General features: G+C 47.0%; 1 protein-coding gene across 2 annotated transcripts in view; it reads left to right on the top strand.

Moving 5' to 3' along the window:
* sh3pxd2b (SH3 and PX domains 2B) overlaps positions 1-12,804 on the top strand; it is a 381,839-nt gene that overhangs the window by 7,910 nt on the left and 361,125 nt on the right. For both annotated transcript variants that reach the window (XM_085995331.1, XM_085995333.1), the window contains exon 2: positions 4,532-4,612. In XM_085995331.1, the coding sequence (XP_085851457.1) occupies positions 4,532-4,612 (81 nt within the window). The remainder of the gene's footprint in view (positions 1-4,531; positions 4,613-12,804) is intronic.

The following is a 12,804-nucleotide window of genomic DNA, read 5'->3' as shown; positions in this document are numbered from 1 at the left end:
TAATTATCCCTTTTTGGGTGGAGCCTCTGGAAGCCAACAGAAGCTTCCCTGATTTAATAAGCCAATGTGATAAGTGTGCAGTCTTTTTGCAGAATGGTCTTTCCAGTGCTGGTAAACACAAAGGGCCAGAAATTTGGGTCCCCACGGGTGAGTACGCGCTGGGTACTCATGCGTAGGCCCAACAAAAGTGCCGGCTTCGTGCATGCACTGTGCATGCACGGGAAACCGGAACTTCCGTTCCTTTAAAGGAAGGGGCTCACGGGTCAAACACGTACGCCGGAGAGGCAGCGCGTACGCCTGGAACTCCCGTTTTTTTTCCAGATTTCTCCAGGAGGGTAAGTCTCCAGGAGCTACGCTTTTAAAAAGCAGTCGCAAGGCCTGCTTTTACCAAGGTAAGTGGTGAATTAAGTAAAATTAAAACATTTTTTCCACAGGTATATTATTTTTAAATACTTTAAAGAAAGGCAAGTTTATTTTTAGCCCTGCTAAAAACTGTAATTAATTTTTTATAAATTAAAATTATTATTTAAGTTATTTTATGTAATTTATAGTTCTTTTAAAAATGTGTCTTTTTAAATGTGTTTTTAAAATTTATTTGAAGTTTTAGTTATGTTTTGGGGCTGAACTCTAATCATAGATTTGACAGCTCTTCCTGTCAAATCTATGAATAGAGATTCCCTGCTACGATTGGCTCTCCATGGCCCACATGATCCCAGGGGACGCTTCGAACTAACTGCGCCCCTGGGATGCGCAAGCACTGTGCGCCGGCAGTTGGAGGAGGCCCAGGATCGGAATCCACGTGGGCCCACAGCACAACGGCCAGCGCGCTAGGTAAGTGCAGGTCGGAGGCTTGCACCCGTGGGAAGCCTCCGACCTGAATTTCTGGGCCAATAGCATGGCATCTATTAAGAAATGAAACTATTTAAAGTTCAAATGGTATCTGATGAATAAACACTGTCAAGAACTACATGTAGAGTTTGTTTACACCTAATTGAAATAATTCTCGTATGAAAATAATTTAAAAATAGACGAGGTGGGAACCATTTGTGCTACCTGGGATCCATAAATAGCCGCTTGATATTGGGTATGATGTTTGCTGGGATCCTTTCACAAATGGCTATCCTGATTTCATACTGCATCTGGATAACATTCAGTGTATCCAACCTCAAGGAAATATTGACTGGGTGTTGCAGGGTGCCCTTTGAAATCCAGGTCTGGATTTGAATCCAGCCCACACAGCTGGGCGAAGGTTCTCTACTGGCTATAAGGTTCTTAAGTGAAATGAGTCTGGCTTGTCTAAGCCCAAATATTAGTAGATGTGGCCATTTTAATCAAGCTAGAATGAGCCTGGTGTGGGATAGTGAAAAATTCATGCTGCATTGGGCGGGTACTTTTCTGAGGTTAGGTTTAAGGCACGTTTTTGGGACAGCGTTCGAGGGAGCTTTCATCTGCATTTTGCTGTTCCTGCTTTGGGAATGCTTGATGGTTTTTTTAGGGTAAATTTAAGGGTTCTTGCATGCTGTTACCCTCAATTTTCAAAAAGAAAGAACTTGCCTTATAGGAGAGATTGGGTCGATTGGGTTTATACTCGCTGGAGTTTAGAAGAATGAGAGGGGATCTCATTGAAACTTATAAAATTCTAACAGGACTAGATGCAGGAAGGATGTTCCCGATGACGGGGGAGTCCAGAACCAGGGGTCACAGTCTAAAGATAAGGGGTATGCCATTTAGGACAGATGAGGAGGAATTTCTTAACCCAGAGAGTGGTGAACCTGTGGAATTCTCTACCACAGAAGGCAGTGGAGGCCAATTCATTAAATATATTCAAGAAGGAGTTAGATATATTTCTTAAGGCTAAATGGATCAAGGGATATGGGGAGAAAGCAGGGACAGGGTACTGAATTTGGATGATCAGCCATGATCTCATTAAATGGCGGAGCAGGCTCAAGGGGCCGAATGGCTTACTCCTGCTCCTATCTTCTATGTTTCTATAGCGCCTTTCACAATCTCAATGTCCCAAATGCTTTACAGTCTTTTGAAGTGTAGTCTAATGTTGTATTTAGGAAACACATCAGCCAATTTGCACACAGTAACATCCCACAAAAGCAATGTGATCAGATTATCTTTTTTAGTGATGTTGGTTTCAGGGATGAATATTGGCTAGGGCACCAGGAGAGCTCTCTTTCAACATGGCGCCATGGGATCTTTTGCCTTCACCCGAGAGGGCAGTGGGGGCCTCGATTTAACATCAACTCTGACAGTGCAGCACTCCCTCGGTATTGCACTGGAGTGTCAACCTAGATTGTGTGCTCAAGTCTCCGGAGTGAGACTTGACTCTTGAGGCAAGAGTGCTACCAACTGAGCCATGGCTGACACGGTGCTCACCACATGCCACAAGTCTGAAAACTGCTTGGTTGGTGCCCAAAGTATTCCAGTTTCCAACACTAACATCCCTCATCTATAAATTGAAGAGATACAGCACTTTCAGTGAGTCTGCAGTGTGACTCCAACTTCCTCCTCTCACCCAGAGACTCCTGTAAAAGCATGCTGGTTTTTGCACCTTGTCAGCAGTCTTTGTATGTGGCAGGATGTTCTTTTGTGTGACCCTGTTTTTTCTTTTTTCCCACCCCCCAAAAATAAATCATCTGGTCACAGCATGGAGAGTTGGCTGCTGGCCAACAGATGATCTCCATTACTCTTGCGTTACTCAGTGGGAGCTATTGACAGAGTCTGTCATGGGTTCATTTTTTATTCAGACCACCTAATTACAACACAGGAGTCATTACGTTCTTTACTGGAAGCTGAAAGGATGTGGCAGTGGTTTCAAAAATTCCTTCGTGTTCTGGTTTCAGTGACCTCGTGATTGCTGAGGGTGAGACTGTCTTTTTGCTCAGACTATCCTGTTTTGTCAGTTCCCTGGAGATTTGTAACATCACCACATGCAGGATATCAATCAGACATTATTGAGTTTGATTTGTAATTAAAGCTGGAAATTGATTTTCACTAATTGATATAAATGATTGATTATTCATTGATGATCATTACTTACAGCAGTTGATGTTTTACCCATTAGATTTAACTCTTTAATCTGCTAATGTGCTCTCAGTAATGAAATTCTCAATCTGTTCTGCCATGCAACAGTGTGCTTTAATTCACAATGCTTCCTTCTGAGGTGCATTGCTAAGTACCCAACAGTCTGCAGTTCACAACATGTGTGCCACAGATGTTTCAGGGCACCTAATAAGAGTATTGAAAGAATGACCAAAGGCTGATGCTTGTAAACCTACCAGGGCTAGTAGTAAGTGTACAAGAACAGGATGTTTGTAGTCAAACTTGGGAGCCATGTGTCAGTAAACTCAAGTTTAAATATTTCCTCTGGTACTAATCATGCCAACAATTTGTCGGTTAATGGGATCCTTTTACAAATTGCTTGGTTTGGGGATAAATGTGTTCAAGGGTAACCAAATCGACATACAAGCACCGTCTCTTTAATCCACTCACCTTATCCATGTATCGGAGGTAAAGTTAGGCTGCTTTGCTGTTGATCAGGATAAGCACAGTTAGTTACTTTTATAAATAAAGTGCAATTCTGCAGTGTTGATTTTCCTTCAAAGATCTTTTCTTTTAAATACAGTAATTGCATTGTGATATAAAAAAACAGAAAATGCTGGAAATACTCAGCAGTTCAGGCAGCATTTGTGCAGAGAGGAACAGAGTTAACATTTCAGGTCGATGACCTTTCGTCATTCTGATGGAATCAGTCATTTCTGGCTGCTGATCTCCATTGGTAGCCTGTAGGTTTGGATGTCCAAGGCTCAAGATGCAGCTGCAGATCTGAGGGGTTGCGCTTCCCTGGTTTGTACTGCACTTTTGGCCATCAGAATGTTGATACATCTTAACTTATTGAATACCAGCCTGCAGAGATACACTGGTCCCAGCTGAACCAGTTGAGTGGAAAATTCTGGTGTAGGGAATCCCTGCCTCTGCATCCCCTGATGATATTTGCCTTGTACGGAGTGGGCAGAGGTTGCACCTTTTACAAGGCAAGTCAGAAATTCCAAGAAATGCTGGAGATTTGGCATAAATGAGTCTCTGGTGTTTTCCGAAGAGTTCTGCTAGCCTCCTGCTGGTGTTATTGGGGAACTGGCATAACCCCTGAGGAATGTGGCCCCATTCTGAGTTCCAGATGCTGGTCCACCAAGGAGAGGTATGCTGTACAGCTCATGTTCTTTCACATGTAGGGGACTGCGACATTCTTTTCCCCACCTCCGAGTATCCAGCAAATGTCCTTATCAAAGGCCTGGAGCAGATCACCTGGCTGCTCTCACTGTAGGGAGGGAAAAATCCATTTTAAGTTGATTACTTGTGGAGTTGTGTTCATAACTTAATTCATACAGTTTACATTGCAACATAAACAAATTTAGTATTTGGCTGGGATGATAAGAGGATGGTAGTAGTGGGGATAATAGCAGCAAATCACATGATCTCGCTGTGATGAGATTCTTTCCTGATCAATTTTCTTTTCTTTCAGGTTTACATCATCCAAGTCACATGGTCCAATGGTTCCACAGAAGTCATCTACAGACGCTACAGCAGGTTCTTCAATCTGCAGGTAAGGTTTGGATCACACCCACCGAATAGTGGCAAAGAAAGAAGATAGATAGAGTTCTATGTTAACAGTTTCATTAACGACTTAAACAGTCTTGGCATCCTAAAAGAGTTTAGGTATGTACATAATTGTTACAATTTAGTCTTCTTCCCAATACTTTTTACTCCCGTTCAACACAAAAGTTGGCCTCCATAGTCAAGGCCGTGTTTCCTATGAACTGAAGCTTGACTTTATGCACAAAATATACAGATAATGTTGCCACAGGGTGAACAATGAACCAGTCTACCACAAATAATACAACTTACCCACTGTCTGCTCTGGATCTCTCCAACCTGATGGAGAATACGACAGAGCCAGATGCAGTGCTCTGGTCAAAAGTTATGAATCCGGTTTATTAAAAAGTAAAATAATATGGAAACAAAAATAGATCAGATTATGTTGCACCACATTAATTAACTTTCAACTTTGCTTTAAAAGTGTGTTTTTTTTCTTGAACTGAAATAACACAGATCCTTTGAGGTGCTTTAACATAAATGCCCACTGTTATGCTTCGAGTCTTGCCTCATTGTAGTGACCTGACATGTAGTGGAACTGTTTGAACTGAACTGAAGAACTAGGGAAAGCTTTCAATATTTAGCCAGATTCATATGACTCCTACCTAACCATCAAGAATCAGAACAGCAACACCATGCCAGACAAGGGTTATATATGACCTTGTTTGGCAGTGACACCTGGGCCCCGATTTTCCTGGAGCCGTCAGGTGGGGTTTCAAGCGTGCGGGGGTTGGAAAGAGGGGGGGGGGGGGGGGAAAAAAAAGAAGGAAAAAAAAAAAAAAAAAAAAAAAAAAAAAAAAAAAAAAAAATCGCAGAAATAGTGGGTGTTTCAACGCGACCCGAATCAGTCCCGCCTGCAGCAGGCGGGACTGGTCGTCGGGAGCCTAATCAGCAATAATTAGCATCTGTAATCCAATTTTAAGGGGCCCTTGCAATTTTCAGCCTTTCCCCACGTAAACCACGCCTGGTGGGAACACCGCTGATGAAACCTGGTGTGAACAATGTCGGCTTGCTTACTTTCAGCTGCAGGTCAATCGGGAACGAAGAGATTTAATCAGACAGCATTTGTAGGCTGCAGGACCTTGTTGCTCCAGGCTTGGGGCAACTTGTTCAAGGCTTAGGCACAGCTGTGGAAGGTTGGAGCCTCACACTCTTCAGTGTGAGCTCCTGGGAAGCCCCTCTCAGTCGGCGCTTCCTCAACGGAGGCATCTGCCAGAACTTTGGGAGGCCTTTTGTTCCTTCCCTTCTTGGCATTAGAGGATCTCCAACAGCAGAGGAGGCTGCAGCAGATCCAGCAACAACAGCAGCACCAGCAGGAACGACAGGCTGCGGCTCAGCCACCTGAGGCAGCACAGGCCAGAAGGGGCCAGCGCATGGAAGGCCGTTGGCGCAGGAGATACCCCCCCCAAACAGGGTCTACAGACACGGGGTGAGCTACATCAACATGACTGAGCAGCAGTGCCAAAGGCAGCTCCAACTTTCGCGAGAGGTAGTGACTGACATCTGTACAATGCTACAGCAAGACCTGGAGCCCAGAGCAGCAGGTCGACATTCCTTACCAGTGGCCATCAAAAGTCACCACCGCACTCCACTTTTATGCCTCAGGCTCCTTCCAGGGATTAGCAGCAGACATCAGTGGCATCTCTCAGGCGGCCACACACACTTGCATCAAACAGGTCATCGATGTGCGCGAGGGCAAAGAGGGCAATCACATCCATTTCACCAGGGATCGCGCAAGTGTGAGGGCGCGAGCGCTTGGATTAGCTCAGCTGGCAGACTTTCCAAGGGTGCAGGGCGTCATTGACTGCACACATGTGGCCCTTAGGGCACCCCATCACAATCCAGGAGTTTTTGTCAACCGCAAGGGCTTCCACTCCCTTAACGTTCAGCTGGTGTGTGACCACAAGGTGGTGATTTTTGCATGTTTGGGCCAAGTACCCTGGCAGCTGCCATGACTCCCTCATACTGTGCCATTCTACTGTGCCTCCGCTATTCAGTCCGCCAAATGAACTTCAGGGATGGCTACTTGGAGACCAGGGATATCCCCTGCGGACTTGGCTAATGACGCCGTTGAGGAGACCAGCCAACGAAGCTGAGGAGCGCTACAACTCCAGCCACATTTCCACCAGATGCATTATCGAGCAAGCCATTGGATTGCTAAAGATGCGCTTCAGATGCCTCGATAGATCAGGTGAAGCCCTACAGTACTCAGCAGCCAGGGTCTCCAAAATCGTCGTGGTATGCTGTGTGCTTCACAACATGGCACAGCGTCATGGCTTGCCGATTCCGCAGGACCAAGAGGCTCCTCACAGAGCCGCCTCGGATGAGGATGATGCTAAGGACGGAAACGAGCATCCTGCAGAGGCCCGTCAACCAGCGGCACCAGTGCGTGAGAACATTGCTGGGCGGAATGTAAGGAATGCAATCATCCTGGCCAGATTTGCGTAGCCTGGTACATCAAACACTCTAGCCTCGCTGCTTCTTAACTGACCATGGACAGTGGCCCATGCCTGTGCATTTCTACCTAATTTGACCAGCTTGCTGACCTCTGCAAGAAATCCTAAGGCCTCAATGTGAAATCCCCATTCGCGAAATGACAGACGCCACAACTGCAGCAGTTGCCACCAGGTTTTTTATGTACATGAAACGATATACAAGACTTTTCACCCTTGTGATTAGTGGTGCTTTATTTTTCTCTTGTGCGTGCTCCTACGTAGTGGTACCCCTGTGGCTTCAGCAGATGTGGAGGCCCCTTGCTCACTTTCCTGCTGCTCCTGTCTCGACACCTTTGGTGGGCGTCCTCTGGGGTGGCGAGCCTGTGAGGGCTCGCCAGCAGTCTGCTGCTCCTGCGGCTGTGCAGGGGTTGAGACTCCTATCTCACTTGGGTGTGGACTCCGATGGGGCTCTGAAGTGGCATGGAAGTGTGAGCGCGTGGAGAGAAGCCCCCACTTCCTTGAGGTGTGCCAACAACCTCCCTCTCATGGGTCAGCTCCCCCTCAGCGCCTGCACGTGGCTGGAGAGCACCTTGCTGCACATCAAGGGGGCCATGGGGACCCGTCTCTGCATTAGAAGTCCAGCTCAGGGACTTCCATGAAGGTCTGGTTTCGGTGCTCAATAGATGGCCATCGCTCCTCAAGAGATGTCCTTCTATTCTGAGCACTCACCATATTTTCGATACCCTGGCGACTAAGCTCCTCCATGGCCGCAGCCCTCCCCTCCTTGGCCGCAGCCCTCCTCTCCTCGGCGGTAGCCAGCCTTACCACGCAGGTAGCCATCCTTTCTGTGGTGATGCTTTCATGCGCCAATGACTCCAATAAGGCTCTGCTCATGCTCGCCATGGACTCCTCCATTAGCTCCACACTCGCAGCGACCCTGGAGACACAACCTGCCAGAGACTCTTGCATCTGTGCATGGAGATCCATCACCTCCTCTCTTGCGGATGGACCCAGAGGCATAGGGTCGACATTGAGCTGAGCTGGCAGAGGCCTGCACCCTCCGACGAGGACTCTTCACTGCTGTCCCTGTCTCCACAATCTGCTGATGCTCACTTGTGAGCTGTGAAACACCAGGTGACAACACTACTCTATGTCCCGAAGGCCCCCCCCCCCCCCCCCCCCCCCCCCCCCCCCCGAGGTGAGAGTGTCTGCGCTGGTGCTGGGTGCACTTACTTCTGCTGACGCTGCGCCCTCAGGCTGGAGCTTCCTCTGAGGAGTCTGGCTGCAAAGCCTCTTCCTCCGCGGCAGTGGGGACGGGGGCTCTGGATGGTCCTGTGGGGGAGTAAAGGAAAGAGTTAGAGATCTGATGCCAAGGCTACTTGCACATTGGATTTGGCAGATGCTCAGAAGTCCAAATGATGTAGCTTCAGAATCATAACGGCGACTTATGCTATGTCAATGAGAGATGTGGGAAACTATTCTGTCACCAGCTTGCGGGCTTGCTCCTGTCTCTCCTGCCCCAGCTTCCACAGGCACGTCGCCCCCAGCAATCTCCATCACTGCTTCCTCCCAGGGGGTCAGGTGGGCGATTGAGGGTGGTCCTCCACCAGTCCTCGCTCGCTCTCTCCTATTGTGAGCTCTCTTTTCCTGCAATGAGGGAGACAAGTGGAGTTTGAGTGAGAGTGCAGGAGTGAGTGTAGAGATTGCATCGCATAGATACTTAAAAGGAGACAAAGATGGTGTGAGGCTGCAAGACCAAGGGCCCTCCCTGTGTGTTGTCAGTTGTGTTCCAAGCATCCGAGTGAGAGGCAGTGTGAGGGCTGCATGGTGGAATAGTAATGTGAACATAGAGAGAGAGGGAATGGGTAATCACAGAATCACAGAAACCCCACAGTGCAGATAGAGGCCATTTCGGCCCATCGAGCCTGCACCGACACATATCCCACCCGATCCTCGTAACCCCTCCACCAACACATATCCCACCCTATCCCCGTAACCCCACGTATTTAATCCCCCTAACACTAAGGGTCAATTTATCATAGCCAATCAACCTAACCTGCACATCTTTGGACTGTGGGAGGAAACCGGAGCACCCGGAGTAAACCCACGCAAACACAGGGAGAATGTGCAAACTCCACAGAGACAGTCGCCCAAGGCCGGATTCGAACCCGGGTCCCTGGCGCCGTGAGGCAACAGTGCTAACCACTAGGTAAGGGTGCATGGATGTGACTGTGAAGTGGGATGTGGAGGAAGAGAGTGTTGAAGCTGAGTGCTGTTGGGGAAAGGCAATGGGGATCAGGTTGAGGGTTATGGAAACTTCATGCTTACATTTCCTGTACGGTGAAGATCATGGAAGCGCTTCCTGCACTGCATCCAGGTCCGTCTGGTGACTCCGAGGGTTCACCTCTGCAGCCACCTCCATCCAAGCAGCCCTGGTTTCTTTGGGAGGCCTCTTCCTCCCTGAGCTAGGGAAGAGGACCTCCCCGTGGGCCTTAACCCCATCCACCAATGAGGTCTCATCAAATTTGGCGGCAGCTCGGGCTCTGCCGCTGGCAGCAGCTGGTAAAGGCTCCTCTGCCATTCTGTCCGACTGGTTGGGAAGCCTGCAGAGGTTGAAAAGCTTGCTGGAGACTTTAAAAGCACCACGAATGATGACATCATACTGTGGGGCTTTCTGACTGGAAATGGACAATTAGCAAGGGTGCCCACACGCTGGAAATTAATTGGCCAATTGAGGGAAAATTGCGTCCAGCTGGCTGACCCATTTAGATTTGTGTCGGAACCCGACATTTGGGGAACCCGACAATTCCCTGCAGCTTCGGGAAAATCGGGCCCCTGGTGTCTGCTTTAACCAGGAGATGCTAATTCTGACTGTGTGCACCTGGCTAGCTTGTTTTTGATGGCTTACTCGTTAAGGGAAGAAATAGCACCTTTCTCTCATAGTGGCAGCCTCACATATGTTAATGTATCACAAGTCTGAGGTGTCTGACCAACCAATTTGGACCTGATAAATGACAAAGACATTCAAAAAAAAAAGATTGCCGCCTTCTCCCTCCCCTTCCTCTCCCCTTCATACTTCAGTGTCGGGCAGGTTGTGTCCACCCCTTTACAAAAGTGACAGAAATTTCTCTCAGAAAACAGTCACCGAAGGTATTTTTAAATTATTAAAATACTAGACATAGCTACAAATGTTTATTAAAAATATATAATGTAGAGATTCTTTATGATCTGAAACAGGACAGATGTTTGTCATTGACTTCCTCACGGGAAGAAGGTACTTGTTGGTCACAGTTGCAAGGGACTCGCCCAAAGTGTGCGGCATCAACATCACTCGAAGCTCAACAACATCCAGGGCTGAGGAGTTCACTTAATCCACTAGGCTCCGTATCCACCCCTTCCATCACTGTTGCACTGGCTGCAGTATGTACGACCTACAGGATACACTGCAGCAACTCACCAAGCACTTCAACAGCACTTCCCTCCCCTGTACCACTGAGAATGACGAGACCAGCAAAATTGTAGGAAGACCATCACCTGCAAATTCTCCTCCAAGTAGTACAACATCCTGACTTGTGACATGTATCATGCTCCTTTTATCGTCACGGTCAACATCCTGGAATTCGTTACCCAATACCAGTGCGGGAGCAACATTACTATAAAGTAGTGTTCTCGCTTAGGCCAACATCCCCAACATCAAAGCTTTGACCATGCTCAATCAGCTCCGATGGACAGGCCACATCATCCGCGTGCCCGATACGAGTCTCCCAAAGCAAGTGCTCTACTCGGAGCTCCGACACAGCAAGAGAGCCCCAGGTGAACAGAGGAAACACTTCAAGGACACCCTCAAAGCCTCATTGGAAAAAGTGCAACATCCCCACCGACACCTGGGAATCCCTGGCCCAAGACTGCACAAAGTGGAGGAGAAGCATCCGGGAAGGCGCCGAACACCTAGAGTCTCTGCCAGGAGCAAGCGGAAGCCAAGCACAGGCAGTGCAAAGAGCATGCATCAACTCGAGCACCTCACCCACTCACCCTTTCAACCACCGTCTGCCCCACCTGTGACAGAGACTGTAGGTCCCGCGTTAGACTCGTCAGTCACCTGAGAACTCCTATTTTTAGTGTGGAAGCAAGTCATCCTCGGTTCCGAGGTACTGCCTAAGAAGACGACTAAGGACTGAGTGGTTGAAGGAAAACGTCTACCACCAACTTCTTGGAGCATTAAGGACATGCAATAAGTGCGGCCTTGCCAGTGTTGCCCATATCCCAAGAACACATTTTTACAGAAAGGAAGAACCATTTGGGTGAACTGCCTGGAGCATTGTTGACAAGTCTCTCCAGATGGAATCCCATATGAATGTTGCACCTAACAGCTCCTCTATTCTATTTGTCAGCAGCCCTCTGGGGTGACTTGCTGCTTTCTGTGTCTTTGTTATGCTCAGAGTTGGTGCAGCAGGTTCTCTGCCTGTGGATAATCTAACTCCAGCACAATGTTGTCCACATACCGACTACATGCTCAGGTCAATATGAACTTATGGAAAACACCATGTGGCCAGATCTTGCTCAGGTTAAAAAGTAAAAATCAGCTTTATTAAAAAGTAAGATCATGGAGAAGCAAAAGTAGCTATATTTACTAATGTAATTATTGTAGGTTACATTCCACCCCATGGAATTGTTAAAGAACTGTACCCTTTTTCTCTGTCAATGGAAATAAAAATCGGGAGAGATGTAAAACAGGCTGCTGATTCGCTATCGCCCGTTTTACACTTTCGCACAAAGTCAAAATCTACCCCAGTGTAATCTAAAATAATTGCACTGATGAATATAGTAATTATCAACGTTTTTGTCTGCTTGAGCATACTCTGCACCAACTACTGCATAATAAACATTCCATTCATTCTGAAGATTCAAGTAAACAAAAACATGGGTTTGGCAAATCTCCATCTATATTCATGGCACCAAAGGTGTATATTTAAAGGTCTGGATATGTAATTTTGTGCAAATGCTGAAAGGGAGAAGTTATGATTCATTTTGTTTTTGTTAGACAGTGGTTTAGAATTCTGTTGACTCCTGTTTCTGTGCTCCGGGTTGACACTCCTGCCCTTTTATAACATAGCTACTGACCAATAAAAAATAATGGGCCTGGGCCAGTGTATGTCCTGCATCTTCCTGGAAGTTCAGATTGCTTTTAGTGACAGTCCATCTATCTTTGGTCCTAATGGCTGCTTGTATTTTTGATTTTATGCCAGAATCCATGAGCTAATGTTTTCGTCTATTTTAAAAACTGCTGCCATTTTCCCAGTATGGAATTTGGGTATGAAACCTTAAGATCTGTGCTATGAATTTTTTCAGATATTGGAGAAAGCTGGATCATGTCAAGTCAGGGTCCTGACATAGTTCACGATGCGTATCATTCCAAATAAACCTGGCAAACTCAGCGTGCAAATCAAGGATTGATTTTTCACACTCTTACATGAGTAAGATATTGGAGCACTGCTTTTAAGATGAATTTATACAGGAGTGGATGCACTTGTCTGTCATTCAGAGGCATCCTCCCTGAACGGAGTGACTTGCTCTTGCAACTTATGAGAGCAACCTGTTGCTGAGAAATTACTGTTCGTTGGTAGAAAAGAGTTTGTACAAAATTTACGCACTTTCTTCCATCATGCCACAACACACAATACGTACCGTAATACAGATTACACACCAC

The sequence above is a fragment of the Somniosus microcephalus genome, chromosome 8 (assembly GCF_052327205.1).
Source record: "Somniosus microcephalus isolate GS21.2 chromosome 8, FLI_Smic_1.0, whole genome shotgun sequence".
In the NCBI taxonomy this organism is placed as follows: Eukaryota; Metazoa; Chordata; class Chondrichthyes; order Squaliformes; family Somniosidae; genus Somniosus; species Somniosus microcephalus.
This window is presented reverse-complemented; position numbering and strand designations above follow the sequence as displayed.